Here is a 16,269-nt window from a genome sequence, read left to right as displayed (position 1 = left end):
CTCCTGGAAGCAGATACTATAGGTGAGCCTGTATTTAACTGCACTGGAAGTGATGAGATTTCCTGTTAAATCACTTGAAATTAAGCCTGCTTCCTAAGGCACTGCACTTTGAACCTGTGAGCATTCCCTTTGAGGAAGCAGTCCTGCCGAAGGGAGCCAGCACAGCCTGCAGTCTCCATTTTCCCTGTTTCTAGCAGGATCCTGTATGCCATGTGAAGCCACCCTGCTGCTGGTGTAACACTGGGTTAGTGTGGAGTCACGGGAACAGCCACTCTTGGAGGCATCTCTCTGTTTTCAACAGACTGAACCCTGTTTTATTTAAAATTGGCAAGTATTTGCCTTCTGTAAACAAATGATGTCACCTAAAGAGCTGCTGTGGCCTCGAGAAGTGCTTTGGCATTGGGTGGTTTCAGAAGGTTTACGGGGCCTGTGGTTCTTCAGTCCCTTATCCCGAGAAACTGGCCATCCAAAGAAAAGAGAATACAAACCCCACCTCGAGATATGTGGTTCTCCGCCGGCTGCTGTATTTTACAGTTCTAGGCTGTATATGGTTTGGTTTTGAAAGGTTTCACTTGCTACTAAAATTAGGAATTATTTGAATTATGGCTTTTCAACTTCCTTCCAGACCAGTCGGAGTTTTTAACCTAAATATTTAACAGCTCTGTTGAAATCTTTTTATATGCCTCTTCAGGCACAGGCAGGAAACAGTCCCACAATCAGTAACTGGACTTGGACAAAGTGGGTTATTACACCTCTGGGACGAGATCTGTGATAGTGTTAGAGATGAATTTTGTTGTAGTCTGTAATGTCCTCTGGAAGATGTGGTGAGTCAGAGCATGAGAGCAGAGCGTGGTCACATCAGCACTTTAAAGGGAGAACCGCGGCTAGGAGCGGGGAGCCTGCGTCCTTGGTGGCTGCGTGTCCTCTGCCATGGGATTGGGGTGGCCGTGAGCACACCGGGCTGGAGAGCACCTGTGGCTGAAAGTCGTTCCTCCTCCCTTTGCCCTTTTCCATTTAAGTTCGTAATTGTAAGCAAAATTGTTGGTATATGTGTATCAAATGGGCTGAAATTGCTCTCCTGTGGTGGTCACCGCGCCATCGGTAGATGAGTTACTACAGTCACACTAACCATTACTTCCCTTTGTGGTCAAGCAGCATTTTGAAGGATGCTCAGTCTTTGATTTGATTTTCTCAGTCTGAGAATGTTATCAAAAAGGTTTGCAGAGATCCCAAAAGCAGCTGACTCTTGCTCTGAGTTGTAAGATACATTTTTAGTCTTGCCAACTCTGATTTTCATGGGAAATTAATGTTCCCTGGAAATGGGATACCAAAGAGGCCTTGTTGAGAGAGGATGGAAGATGAAGAGGCAGGCTCGTTTGACCTTAACACAGCATCACAGTTAGATGTGTGGTCCTGAGGACCAAGGAGGGGACATGCTGGCAGCAAGCACTTGTGAGGCTTGCAGATGATTAGAGAACTTCTAATAAGCCTTGCCTCTGGCTGCCTAGAATTGGTCGTGTTAAGTTTTTCATTTTATATATGATGATGTCTGCAAGATTGTTAAGGACTTCTCTACATGGGAAAGCTACTGCAGCACAAGCTAGGGTGAAGCTTCATACTGCATAGAATATTCTGTTAATGCATGTGGAGATACTTCAGTCTGAGAACATGTGTCTTCTGCTGTTCTAAAAGGTATTTTTATTACTGTGGGCTTAATATTGAATGCCTTTGTACTGGAATTACAGCTCTCAGCAGTGTTGAAGCTGTGATGATAAGTAGCCTGAAGGCACAGGTGAAACTCTGTGGTGGTGTGCTGAGGTACACTGTGTGGTCAGTCCTGAGAATGGAATTTACATAAAACAAAGAACCTCAGAAATTGCAAACATCCACATTGCAGCAGGGCTGGATTTAACGTCTCTAAAAATACCAGAGGGTTCAAAGGCAAAGTCCCAAATTGCCAGGGTGTCTCAAGTCCTGGGCTGTGACCCTGGAGAACGCGGGGCTGCGTGCGGGAGCCGTAGGAGCGGGCAGTCTTGCAGCAGCTGAGGTGTCTGCTGGCTCCTCGCAGCGCAGTGCATCATCCAAATGCCACGAGAAACGACTAGTTCGATGTTGCAGAGTTATTTAAGACTCAGTGCTGCCTTCGCCAAAAAATCCTTGCTCTGGGACCAGCTCCATCCCTGAGGAGCAAGGAAGAGAAAAGAAAATTCCAGGCACCCTTTTCTGCTCTAGCTGCCGACCCTTGAGCTCTCCCTGTGCCGCTCTGACTGATCAAATCCTCCCTTGCCCTTCCCCAGGACCACCCCCCCGACCCGGTCTCCAGGGCTGATGCCAACCACCCCACGCTTTCCTCTTTTCCCTTTCTAAATCTGCAGTCAAAACTCAGCACCAGCTTTCGGTGTCAGGTCTAATTAAACATGATGCTTCATGAAGAAGCTGCCACCAGAATCAAAACAAGTAAATGTTATTATCAACACAAAGGCACAATCGGGTTATGCAAATCGGCCGTGCTTTCAGGCTCCTGGAGGGCTGCCAGCCTGGCTTGTGTCAAGTTTTGCTGCTTCTGGAATAGGAAAGCAGAATTTGCTGAGGAAGGAAGCTGTAGTGCTGCTGTTACTGCCCTTCTCTAGCTCCAAGCCAGGTAACTGAGGTCCTGTTGTCTCCTTTCTCCAGTGGTTAACTCTTCCCAGACCTGGTGATGAGCGATCTTAAACCGCAGCCTGGGACTGAAGAGCTTTAGGGCATCCTGAGTGATGGCTTGCAGAGCAGGGTCTGGAACCACGCACAGTGTCAGAAGGGCTCAGGCTGGCTCTGAAGCATCACTCTGGATCCAAGCCCCATCCAACCTGGCCTTGAACCCCTCCAGGGATGGGGCAGCCACCCCTGCTCTGGGCAACCTGGGCCAGGGCCTCCCCACCCTCATCATGAAGAATTTCTTCCTAATGTCTAGTCTAAATCTTCCCTTCTCCAATTTAAAGCCATTCCCCCTCATCCTATGGAGGAAAAATTGTCTTCCATGAGCGAAGCTAGAGTGTAGTTGAGTGGGGCTTTGCCCTTCTGCGGAATGCAGGCAGCGCTGCAGTGGCCCTGGCTCTGAGACTTTCCTCTTCACAGAGGAGACTCAAGAGGGACTTGTCTGAACTGCTCAGAATGTCTACAGCATTTTCTTCACCAATTCTCACTTAAAAAAAAAAACCAACCCACAAAACAACAAACCACCAAGCTGTTCTCTCCAAGAAGCACCTAAAAGCCCTCTGTAAAGGCACTTTGCTGGGGGTGGGAGGAGATAAGTAAAATATTAAATAATTAGAAAATAATCAGCTCTGGTTCTCCCTCCTGTGTTTCCCCTCCTTTTTGTTCCACCCACATGCTGCTAATTTTCATCCTTTCTTCCTGCACATCAAGACGTCAGAGGCTGCTCATGGAGAAAGTTGTTTTTCCCGAGTTGTCTGTGTGCTTTATTAATGCAGCAAAGATGACGAGAAGAGGGGGAAGGAGGAGGTGGGGACTGGGGTGACAAAGGGACGAGCTCTTTCATGGTCACACTCCTACCAAGGGGTGACCATTTTGTTCCCGGTTGCATTTGCCAGTTGCCATGGCATCCCCCTCTCACTCCATCCTGGAGGTGTATTCTTGATATAATTAACAGCTCTCCTCCTTCTGTCTCCTGCAGAAAGCAATCATTAAGTGAACATGAAGGAAAGAAAAGTCCCTTTTTATCTTTTACTTTGTCTGTCAATGTTTTTCATTCTAGTTCCTTATCTCTTGGCCCAGTAATGATGTTTTTGGATATGGAAGCAGTGCTGGGGTCCGGCTGCCTGTGCGGAGCAGGTCACGAAGCCCCTGCCTGCATCTGTGTGAGTGGAGGATTGCGTTAGGCTGGAGCACGGCTCAGTCCTGTATCTAAACCTTAATCATTTTCGATGCGTCAGACTAATCCCAGGGAATACAAGGTTCTCCAGAGTCTGGATCCTGGATATTGCTGCTAGTTCCATGTGCCTTGAAGGAGATATCCAAGGGCAGTTTCTTTCAAATATTGCTGCAGAGAGATGGAGAGAAAAAATAAGAATAGGCGTAGTTTAATTAAAGCACAGTATTGAGCAGAGGTTGAAGCGGTACCGTGGTGGGACGTGTCCACGTGCTGTCCGGTTGGTGGTGCCGTGCTGGGACCCTTTGGAGAGACGCATCCCACCCGACTCCTGGAGGGTTTCTGTGTTTTCCAGAATGTGTTTTGAAAACAACGAATAAGGTGAAACCAGAGCCTTGGCCAGTAGTTCTCTGGATTTGCAGGTAGTCTGTGAAGGAACGGTTTCTCCTATTTCATCTTAACGCTCAATTCCTTTGTGCTGCTGCTCCTCCTCAGCCCTGAGGCCTCACTGGGAAACTCCAGGGAGCTAATTTTTTTCCACTTACAGCTGTGAAAAGCTTCTGCCCTTTCCCCCTCCTTTCCTTGGGGAGGGCTGTCCCAGGCTGCCTTTCCTGCATTTGCTTTACTTTCTTTTTCCTGCCAGCTTTCAGCATGCACAGCCTCCGTGTGGCTAGATCGTCTTTTTGAGGAGGATGCTGAAACAGCCAAGGTTTCAGCAGCTCAGGAGGCCAATTTGGGCCCCTTTGCTGGTCAGAAAGAAATAGTCATGATTCACCAAACAGGCGTGCTAATTAATCATTTCAATTTTGGCTTTATATAGACTTCATAACAAAGAACACTTTTACTAAGTATTTTAAAGAAGAGCAAATAAGATTGTGGGTATTTATAGAAGTAATGGACTGTTTTTCTCACCATCTGTGACATTTTGTTGGGCTGTTAATAAGCCTTTGGATATTAATAATTTGGATATTATTAATATTTCTTCTGTCCACTTTGTTGGTGTGGTAGCCAAGACAAAAGCTGGACTGCACGCTTCTCTCTTCGGTGCCTCACTTTGGTTTTAAAAGTCCAGGAGGAAGCCTGATCCAGACTAGACAAACCGACAATGGCAGTGGAAGATAGGAAGAAGGCAGGCAGATGAGTTTCCATCTTATTTCAGGCACGTGCACTTCTCTGTGAGTAACATCCTCATCGGTGTAAGCAAAGATTCATTTCCTCCTGGTGACAGAAACCACTTTGTCATGAGGTCCCGTATTTCAGATGCGTTGGTGGTAGTGGAGCCGCTCAGCACTGTGAGGTGGATTGGGGGGAAGGAGAATTTCTGTAGCTTTGACTTTGTGCCACAACAAAGTAAAAACTAAAAAGTCTCCTAATGAGAAACCACATGAAACCCTGCTGAAGGATCGTCAGTGCTGCTCGGTTTCCTGCTATGTGATTGTGGAAAAGAGTCTGCTGGTACCACAGTAGAAATTGGTGAACACAAAGTGCTGCTGGCAAAGCCTGTCAGGAGATATTCTGGGTTTCTCTCTCCAGTGCAGTGACCCAGTCGTGGTTTCCTGGAGGCTGGCACCTGCAGCAGCATGAAATGTGCCCGCCGTGGGTCTGGAGCAGTGTAGTTGCGATGGCCTGAACTGGGTTTTGTGAGCAGCATCCCTTACTGGTCAGGGGGGATGGAACTCTTGCCCTTCCACTAAAACATTTTATGAAAAACAGCACATGTCTCACTGTGGATCTCCTCTTAACTTTCTGCTTATGGCTTTTGGGTTTTTTTTAGATCCTGGGTCCATTAGAAAACACATGGAGCAGGTTTAAATCCCTTTTCTTTGGGCTGTGGGAGTGGCAGTATTCCCAGTAGCCAACTGTGGAGTTTTGTAGTGCTTTGACTCTCACTTTTAAGTTAGATTTCTCCTCCTTTTTCTGCTGCTCCCACCCCCTTTGGTGAGAAAAGAAAATCGTTGAGAGGTTTTTATCTCCTTTAAGGTCTCTCTGTTCCATGGGACTGAAAAGAACCTGTCTGTCTGTCGAAGCTTAGACATCTCTTCCCCAGTTCACATCTGGAAGGATCCCTTTATAGACATAAGTACAAAAACCTTCTTTGGTCTAAGGCTGCACTTCTGGGGTTCCACCTGGCATCCATTTCCCAGTGAGATTCCTCGGAAACTTATCCCTCTCTAGTGCCTCGGATGGTGCGAGGAAGTCAACCCCTGGTGAGCCTGGATGGCAGCACAACGTGGAGGGCACAGTTGCTGCTCCGTGGAGCTTCAGGTGGCGGGAGCACCGCAGTGACAGGACTACCTGAAGGTTCAGCAAAAAGAAAACTTTTTTTCCAACTGTAGCTGGAAATAGCTGTGCGTTTGATAGGAACTCAGTGCCAGGGGCAGGGACATTTTTAATGCCTCTGTCCCTAACAAGCAGTGCCGCCTTTTGTTCCTGCTGAAAGAATTGTGGAGATAATACAGGCACAGGAGTTTCAGGTTCTGCATAATGTGAGCTACCGGAGTGCCTGGGTGGGAAGGGTTTTCCCTCCAGTCATCTCACTTCTGCCTTGGGGCTTGCTTCGGCAGTTTCATTTCCCTCGGGTTTGTGTGATCCAATTTGTGCATCTCGAGACCTTTAGTTTTGGAACAGACGCTTTAATCATCAGAAAGCGGCTGCGTGCAGAAGCAGAACAGACCTTGTTTCATCCACTCTGGTGACAGTTGTGAATATAGCTGCTGTGTTTTATTTTTTGTGTGTACACGCAATCTGACAGGTTTAATTGAGTGCTTTTTAGAGACTGATTAATCAGAATCAGGAACTTTAAAAATACATTACACTAATTATTTAAAAAAATGGTACTTGTGTGCTTTCCACCTTTGAATGTTAAAGCTGTCATTTCTCTTACTATGCTCTCCAAGTGCGATTCCGCTGTCTGTTCTGGCATTGCAATAGATCCTTGGGTGTCCTAGAACGTTAGGGCTTGACTTGATTTTACAGTTGACAGCAGAACTCTTGATTTCTTTTTCAAATGCTCCTACTCTATCACCGTGGTTAAAATGAGTTTCTCTTCATGGCAGAGGTCTGAGAGCTAGAGGTATGAGATGGACAACTAAACAGCGAAGGATTCCATTCAGCCGTATCTCTTACGGTCCAGTGAGTGTCCATTAAGTGAAGACTGTAAAGAGCATGAAATAAATGCATTCTGTGGCCTCCCACATACTTTGTGTGATTGCTGATAGCAGTCATAGAGAAGATACTCATTTTATGGATACTTTTGTTCCCTTCTTTGGTGAATTTATGTCCCCCCTTAGCTTCTGTCTGTATAATTAACGACCCTGCATTCAGTTCTTGGCTCTGGCTTTGGAGGAAGGCATCACTCTTGGTGCCACTGTTCTTTCAGCAAAGGCAACGGATCTTCTCAGCCATTGTTCCAAGTTGGACACCGGTGTTACTCAGTTCTGCATTACTGGAATTTATGGTTTGGGGTTAGGCTGATCCCTTAATTTGCAAGCAGATATATTTTTATGCTTTCTCCATTTCTTCTCACCCCATTCACTAAGAATTCTTTCTTTTAATAATTTACAACTTCTGTTGAAGCTGGTTCCGGTCAAGAGTTTGCCAGTGGATTTTAAATAGAAGGAAAATGTCTGTTCATAAGCGCTTGTAATTCATACTTAATAATGATTCTGTGATTCTGTGGAGTTCAGGAAAGTACGCTACGTTGTGAGAGCTTTGTTAAATAAAGCACAGGAAATCTGAGTATGAATAAACATTCAGGTGCTAGTTTGATAAATACACCATAAAGAACAGAGAAAGAGCCTGTAAAGGAGAAGGATTTCTTTGTAGTAGCAATTGATTCATAGGTTTGCTTAGGGAGTGCTTCTGTCTGCCAGCTGTTGTGCTGCCTGCTGTTGTTGCTGAAGCAGGCAGTGTTTGCAGGGTTTCTGGCTTATCTTTTCTCACTGTCTCTGCCTGCCCTTTGTTCTGTGTAGTCCACTGGAGAAGCACCCACAACCCCAAAGCACACGAAGGACAACAGAGAGAGCTTCTTCCCAGTAGCGCCATCCGCTCTGCATCCTGCCCCGGTGAATCCAGACACTGTGACTCCTGAAAATCTCCTGAGACTGAACGATCTGCATTCCAAATCCAAACCAGCCTCCTCCTCTTCATCCTCCTCCTCCTCAGCATCTTCAGTACCTCCATCCCAGGACTCACACAGGGATACTGAGCATCTCCGGAGTCAAAATGCAGAGACTGCTCCCAGCGTGAGTGATCTCGCACGTGGTAAGTCTCAGGGAGACAAAGTTTGGACCTTCTCTAATTGGTTTGCCAAGGCCACGTGGCAAGTCAGTGCCAGAATTCTGGCTTGTTTTCTCATCACTAGACCACATCGGAAAGGCTGTACAGAGAGAGATTTTGTCTTGATTCTGAATTGGGCACATCAACATAATTAATGCATGTTTTAATTACTAGGATAGATTAAAAGTGTGACCACTGTCTGTGTAACTTGCATGTGAAATCAGAATAGCAGCCTAGTTATAGGTTTTAAATACAGAATTGGAGTCTCTTGTAGCATAAGAATATTTAATTTCTTCAAAGAGGTAAGGATCGAGTTGTTTAAAATACCTTAAATCTTTAAACAAGGTTAGAAGTGATTGATATTGAAATAAACTAGGGGACAGCCTAAACTGGAGGATCTGACTTCTGAGTGCCTAATTAACTTAATTAGATGCGTGGCTGTCACTGCCTGTGTACGTGTGTGGGAACAGCCAACAATGACAATTCCGAGCTTCTGCACGGTCCATGAAGTTAGTGCATCATCTCACTATTACTTCTCACATCTGAAAAAAGAAGCTTCTGGCGGGGCTAGAACGTTGGGAATATATTATTTATAGCCATGCTATGGTTATGGGCCCAGTTAGAGTGCAGAAGAGGATTGAAGAAACACAACAAATGTTACTTATTCTGTAGCATGATCACGTGTTTTGTTGGGTACTCAGTCGTATACAGCCTGTCTAGATGAGGAAAGAACCCTGTGAGAACGCTGTCCTTGTCCTCCCTGCTGTCCTGCCAGACTGGCTTGTGAGCAGTCACCAAACTCACTGTGTGGGGCAGCCCTAATCAGCTTTGAGCAATGAAGTAAGATTAGACCCAGTTTCAGACTTGCCTTGGGTGCCCAAAAGAGGTGATTGTGCTGCTTTGTGGGACACGTGGTGGCAGAGCACCTGCCAGAGCCTGTCCTTTCTGCAGCCTTAGCAGGAACACTGACAAAGCATCTGCTGATGCCACCTTGAATCGCTCCATCTGTTCAGGAGCTTGAGCCCCAACGCTGCTCACAAAACACCACAGACAAGTTCATAGGAGCCCAGATAAAGTTACAAAGGAACCATATACGTACAGGTGTTGTGAAAGTGAGATTACAGGGGAAATCGTGCCCAGATCTATGACACTTAGTGGTGTATAACATTAATTAATAACTAATGGACTCTGATGTAGTCTGGATGTTGTGCTAATCTGGTGCTGTGCCTTTCTGAAGTTTTGGTCTGTATAGTTCTGGTATTTAGTTTCTCTCCCTGTGTAACTAGCTGTGGTATCTGAATGCGCTTAATCTCCAGAATTCATTAGCAATGAAGAGAAAGTTAGGGAGAAATCAGTTTTCCCAGTTTGCTAGTCTCTGAGTACAGGACAACATTGAAACTTAACATCCAATATTAGAAGCCTTGTTATGATCATCTAGTTTTCCTTTTATCCCAAATCCAGAGAGAGGTTTTCTTGGGAGGGGAGGAAAGGAAAGGGGAACGATAAGGAGGGAATGACTTAGTGTGCAAACCACGTTTGTTATTGTCCCTGTGAAGCCAGAGCAGGGAGTTGCATGGTGTTCTAGGATGTCTTGGCAGGCTTGTTCAGCAGGGAGTAATTCAGGTTTGTGCCCAGACAATGGGGGAAATGAGTCCTCTGAGGAGTCACTGCACACTGAGACTGGCAGGGGTGACAATGCTGGGAACTCCTCCTATGTTCTTTTGAGTTTCAAACCAAAGTCACGGGTCTTTCTGACAGGCTTTCCTCTCTGCAATTTCCCAGGCCACATGGCAGTGCCTGGAACATTTATTAGTCTTTTGACTCCCTAGGCTTTGTCAGGGCTGTGAAGTTAGATACTGTTCCTTCCTTCTTTTGTGCATTCTAACACCATCTTGGTTGAGGGAGATGGAAGTGTTCACTGCCAGAAATGCACCGCAGAAGCTGCGTCTATAGATCAAGAGACGCTGCAGAGCTTCCATTCTGGTGCTGAATGCAGATGCTGTATCTGGCTTTCTGGCTCACAGACCTACCTGACAGGTCATTTCTCCAACTGAGAGAGACATCAATTGTTGCTCCGTCCTTTCTTTTTCTTTTCTTTTTCATTCTCCTACTGCTACATCTGCTTTGTCTAAAAAGAATTATTTATAATTCTCTTACAACTCATTCCTACCTTCCATCAGCTCTGTTTCTGTTAAAACTCCTCCTGTTTTTAGAGTAATCTGTTTTCATCTTTCTTGTCTCTCGTCACCTCCTCCTGTATCCATTTGTTCGTGTGAAAGTGTTCCAGCAGAGTGTATGAGCTGTTATAGTTTTCTGTGACTTCACCAAGGAAAAGGAATGGCTTTCCAAGCAGTGTTGGTGTTCTGCTGCTCCTCTGTAAATATTTGAGTGGGGTTCCTCTGTATACGATAGCTGGTACAGATACAGCACCATGGAGTCCAGCAGCAGAGCAATGACAGCCTTCCAGTGCTGCAGGGGGCTCCAGGAAAGCTGGGGAGGGGCTCTTGATGAGTGAGTGCAGGGAGAGGACGAGGGGAACAGTTTTCAGCTGAAAGAGGGGAGATTGACATGAGATCTTAGGGAGAAATGTTTTGCTGTGCAGGTTGGGAGGCCCTGGCCCATTTTTCCCAGAGCAGTGGTTCCTGACCTTGTTTGTTCTGCTGGATTCAGGATGGTGCTTTAGAGCACTGACTTGTTCTCAACAGGTGTCTCAGACCCAGCTGGACCCCCAAAGAGGTTTGGCTGGCCCAGGACCTGTGGCCTCATGTGAGCCTGAAATCCTGACAGCAAAGAAGAGGTCTTAGAGGTTTCATCAGATAACGAGTACATAAAACTCGTACTGCAGTTCCCTGGAGTGAGGGTTCTCTCTGAAATGCACGTGTTCTGCTCCACTTTCTTGTGTCTCTTGTATGCTCCTTGCTTTCATTACTTTCTCCTTTGTTTCCCACATCAATTTATCCTGGTTTACAGCCGCTGTCTCCCTCAAATCCCAAGGCTGAATTCCTCCAAGGCTTTAAAAACCCTTCTTAATCCTTGTAACCCATTTTTGTACCGTGCTGGAGTGGCAGCTCCTGTACCCGTGTTGGTGCCCGCGCAGTCGCTGACAGAGGTCAGCCTGGTGGCCGCTGGGTTTGAGCTCTCCCGTCTCTTCAGCCCTATCACTGGGATTCTCACTACCACTTCTCTGATCTTGCTTTTCATGAAGCTTTTTATTTTGCACCACGGGTGTCCTCTGAAAACAACTTCCCTGCTGCGTGCCAGCAGGGGCTCCTGTTTGCGAATGGTTCTCGGCTCCAGAGTGCGCAGGCAGTGCCAGTCCCTCAGGTCTTTTCCTCTTCCCTTTGGAAGGACGCTGGTTTGCTATCCCAGCAAGTCATTCCAGAAGAGTTTTTAGTACAGGTAATGTCTATTGCTGATCTTCAGTGCTTCACAAGTCTCAAGATTTATTTATTCAGTCCAACGCTGTGCAGAAAATCCTTTGATGTTAGGACTGTCGCTGTTTTCATGTGAGGTCAGTAAGAACAGGACAGGAACGGCAGCTTCCCAGCCGTGGCCTATGAGGGGGTGGTTGGAGCCAGGGGTTCAGCGCAGGCTGTGCAGGTTTGTGGCCCAAGAGGTTCTCTAGCTCTGTGTGCCCTTAGATCCCCCTGAAGATCCCAGAGAGTTGTCGGCCTGTGGGTATCTTACCCTGATGGAACTCATCTTCTGGAGCCCTTTTATGAAGAGGTTTGTAAAAGGCCGTGGTGATGCTGCTGCACTGTTAGAGGGCGGCTCGGTTCCACCAGGTTTAGCTTACTGCCAGCAGCACAAAATGTCCATCCCTTCCTGCACAGATGAGGACTGAGCAAAGGTCAATGTGAGCCAGCTGCGCGGGTGCTGCCACACTTGCAAAGTCCCAAGGAAATTGTGGGTTGTCCTTATACTCTTTTAACAGACAAGCTGGAATTTCAGGGGGCGGTGGAACCTGGGTTCTGCAGCTTTTTGCCTCCAGAATCACTCTGACCTTTGATTTTCAACACCCGGCTTTGTGTGTCAGCTTTGACTGTAATTTCCTGAACCTGGTGTTTGGAGTCTCATGCTGATGTCCACAGCTCTGACTTGGGTAGTGGATTTTTAGAAATAAATTTCCTGGCAGGATATTTGGAATGAGAGAAAGAGAATGCGTAAGGGGATGGTACCAAGTGTAGCTCTGGCATCCCGTGATGCACTGTGGTCGCACTGCGTGCTGGCAGCACCTCGTGGCAGATACGGTTTGAAGGCCGATGCCCCGTTATTTCTGCCTGCTGCCATCCTTAACTGAACTGCCTTCAGCTGAACCAAACTGTGTTCCAGTGCAGTCTTTCCGTTGACTTAGAAGCGCAGTGTATGAGGAAACTCTGAGCTCCTCCAAATTCCAGCTTTCCGTGGCCTTTGCAGCTGCTGGAGAGGGAAAAAAGCTGTCTGAATTCCCAGCCCTCGGGAGGGCGAGGCAGATGGAATACAGAACACAAATTGTTTTCTCATTATCACTCTTGGTTGGAAATGTGGTGAGATGTTTACTCCAGTGTGTCAGGGGGTAAAGGATCAGACCCATTTCCATCACCATGGAAAAAAAAATGACATAACTATATCTGTGTTGTGTGGTGAATTAGTGACAGTGCGGGGAGCGGCTGCGTGCGCTGGGGGCGGCCCCAGCGCGGAGTAAACCAGTTGTTACTGGGATGAGTGGAAGAAGTTTTTCCTAGCGTCTGCAGGCATGCAGAATTCAGCCCCTGCTCTTTGGAAGTGGTTGGGAGGCGAGGCAGAACGGATTTGCTAAATCAGAGAAATGTATTTTCAGGCGTTTTGTCTCGATTCTCAGAACTGCTGGGGAAGGTGTTTGCAGAGGGGTGCAGGCAAGTGGTGCAGGTGCTTTATTTAAGTATTTGAAGCTGTTTTCTCTTCATTTCTCTGAGTGTTTGCTTTGGAAATCATGTTAGTATTCTGTCCTGGAGTTCACAGCTCAGCTCCTTCCTTTTCCTGTAAAGAAATGATTTGTTGTGCATGCACTGTGACTTGCTTGTATCCTTTCATGTGTCTGTGCTATAATGCTTCAAACTGCTTCCCTCAGAAACCAGAGAACGTTTTTCTGGGTGCCAGGCACATTTTCTGGCCTGTCTCTCACTTGCCGTGGATGAGGCTTAGTGCACGCCCAGCGGATCTTTTGGAATTCCACATGAAATGTTTTCAGACGCTGCAGTGTTGGTGTCTCTCGGTCGGTGCGGCGCACGCTGCGGGGCGAGACCAGCGCGGCTGTTTACTGCCGACAACACCTGCTTTAAACTTTCCCCACATCTGCAAATTGCCAAGGGGATGATTTTGGCAGTGTTATTTTTCATTTTATGCTCATCAAGATAGCAAAGTAAATTGTCACAGTGTAAAATCGGTTGCGGGAGTTGTGTAATGTCTATGTTCATCTTGTGTGGATGTATGTGTATCGTGTACTCTGTATAAAGAGAGCCTGAGAATATTAACTGTGATGAAGTCATGAACCCAGGCGCCCGCTATAGGCATCTGCAAACACTGGTTACCCTGGCAACGAGTGGAAAAAGGTTGGAGAGGAAAGCTGGAGTAGGTTGTTGCATTGAATTGTTTTCAGCTTGTTTCCTCCTCGCTAAAGCAGGGAGATGTGGAAAGGTATGATGTCCCTTCTCTGTGTCTGTGCTGGTTTACGTGTCTTTAGGCAGTTGTTGGGAAAAGGGAAGGCTAAAAAAATACTTGTGATTCAGCTCGATCGGAGATGAACTTTTCCATGTAAAAGATAAGGTGCGTTGCCAATCCGTGCTTTTTCTGTGTGCTTGATTCATGTGCTGTTGTGAGAGCGCAGAACGGAGCTCCAGAGCGCAGCCCCCGTCCCGTCTGCAGCCTGGGGGCAGGGGCTGCTGCACCTTCCCTCTGCAGAGAAAGCTTTGATTTGAACCTGGCTTCGTGGAGCTCGTGTTTGAAAGCTGCCAGGACAGAGCAAGTATCGGATGTTGCTAAAAGATGTGTTAACTGCTATTAAACCTGAGCTTCTGAACCCCTTCAGGATGGGCTGCACTCGTGTGCTCGTGCAGGGCAGCGTGGCTCCTGAGTTAGTGGAGTCTGTGCCTCCCTGGGGAAAGTTTTTATTAGAAAAACTAGGACGTTATGTTTGGGGCTGTAACAGGATCTTCCTCAAGACAAATATCAGGATATTCTCTTCAGAAATCTGTTTTAGACAAATAATAGGAGATGCACCTGCATGTTTCTTCTCGGTTATCGTTCTCTCTTTTTCCCTTTGTGCCTGAAATGAAAAAGGATATCATGAATATCTGAGCACTATATTAAGGGGCAAGTAGTATAAATTGTGACACGTACAACTAGAACAACCAATCACTGTAATTCTTAGGAATTTATAAAAATACAGTGTTTATTTTTGCCTTACAAATTGTGCCACTCGAGTGACTGTTACCAAAAAAATACGTTGCAGAGTCCTAGAAGAGTGAAGTGTGTGACCCAGCCAGGTGATGGAATCCAGTCACTGTGTGTTTCACCCTCTGACAGCCAGGGCCTGATTAACAGGCGGTGGCTCTTGATTTGTCATGGACTGAAAGACACAGCCTAAGAGAACACTAACAAGCAGTGTTTGCAGAAGTGTGGTGATAGGAATACGCACGTAGCTCCTGCCTTCCCATTTCCATCCGCTTCTTTAGAAAGAAGGGCTGACACATACTTTTATTGAAACTAAATCTAATTTTGCTACACTATAAACTGGATCTTCAAACCTAACAAAGCCAAATGGACGGTGGAGATGCTTATGCGTGTGCTGGCTGCTCATAAAGAACAGACTGGTGCCAGCCCTGTAGCATCTTCCCAGAAAGGGACAGCTCAAAAGAGCATTTGTCAGTGGGGCATCATTTAGCTAAAATAACGAGCCACAAATCAGCTTAGGCAGTGATGTGTATTCTAATGAAACAAAGATTGTAATCAGCGTAAGCGATGGAGTTTTATCATTAACCAATAATGTGAATCAGAGCTCTTTCTGTGAGTTGTGCGCTGATAATCCCTACAGCAATGTAGTGGTTGTGTGCATACGGGAGGGCTCGCAGTCAGCTCTGCGTTCAAGGCTGTAGGATGCGCAGTTTATTTGTATTTAGCATTGTGTCTGCTAAATTAATGACTGGGTTTGTGTTCTTGGTTAATAAGTGGATAAAAAGGATTCTTAGTACTTACCTGAGATATTTTGAGGCTGCAAGTTTGGAGAGCTGGAGTGAGTGAAAAAGGAGTGGGCTTCTTAGCTCTCTTTTTAGGATAATCTTCCAAATTCATCATTTCTATCTTGCTTTGCTTCCATTGTTGATGTAATGTTTCTTTCTGCCTTTTGATGAAATGTCCTGGAGCCATTCCAGCGTGGGAGCCTCTTGGGTTCAGACTCCAGCTCACCATCAGGCACAAGGAGCATACTGGAATGGGTGTATGTTGGCTTTGGGCCACGCTGGGGCCGATTCCTCTTCGTGCAGACTCTTGTGCTTTGCCAGCACGCGGTTAAAGCATACGGGTGGCTGATGGGAAGGGCAGGCACACACACAGACGATCCTTATCTCTTCTCTGCCTAAACAGGGAAGCAGGGGTTCTGATTCTCCTAGCCAAGATTCCTGGAGTTCATGTACTTCCTCCTGTGTTGTTTTTAGGCTGATTTGGGCTGTTAATAACCTATATGTGTAGATGCAACTGTTATTTTCCTGCTTCCGATGCTGTATTTTGAAGTGTCCATGGGGAAAGGTGCCAGAGAGCACTGAGAATGAGATCTGCATTAGCCCTTTCTGTTTGGTGCTTGGTCATGAGCAGAATGTCACATTGCAGAGGCTGCCTGTGGTCTGTGCTGTGGTGTGACCTTTCCTTTATGGGAGAATCCTCTACAAGCACACTCATTTATCCCAAGGCTGATATTGGCTTCCAGCTACAGGTTTAGATGATGGGTTCTTTTCTTTACCAATGAAAATTAGTGATGATGAAAGGACTGCTTTGGTAAGCCTCTCTGTACAAATTATTCAAGAACCCTAGAAAATGTATTTCATTTAAAAAGTCTCATCTTTCAAATGGCTTTGATCTGACTTTTCCCGAGCTGTTCGGCTGTAACGTTG

At 46.4% G+C, this 16,269-nt stretch overlaps 1 protein-coding gene across 6 annotated transcripts in view; it reads left to right on the top strand.

Moving 5' to 3' along the window:
- The window catches only part of CABIN1 (calcineurin binding protein 1), an 83,037-nt gene that overhangs the window by 61,630 nt on the left and 5,138 nt on the right, over window positions 1-16,269 (top strand). For all 6 annotated transcript variants that reach the window (XM_069871390.1, XM_069871385.1, XM_069871387.1 and 3 more), the window contains one exon: window positions 7,840-8,131. In XM_069871390.1, coding sequence (XP_069727491.1) covers window positions 7,840-8,131 — 292 coding nt within the window. The remainder of the gene's footprint in view (window positions 1-7,839; window positions 8,132-16,269) is intronic.

The sequence above is a fragment of the Phaenicophaeus curvirostris genome, chromosome 17 (assembly GCF_032191515.1).
Source record: "Phaenicophaeus curvirostris isolate KB17595 chromosome 17, BPBGC_Pcur_1.0, whole genome shotgun sequence".
NCBI classification, from domain to species: domain Eukaryota; kingdom Metazoa; phylum Chordata; class Aves; order Cuculiformes; family Cuculidae; genus Phaenicophaeus; species Phaenicophaeus curvirostris.
This window is presented reverse-complemented; position numbering and strand designations above follow the sequence as displayed.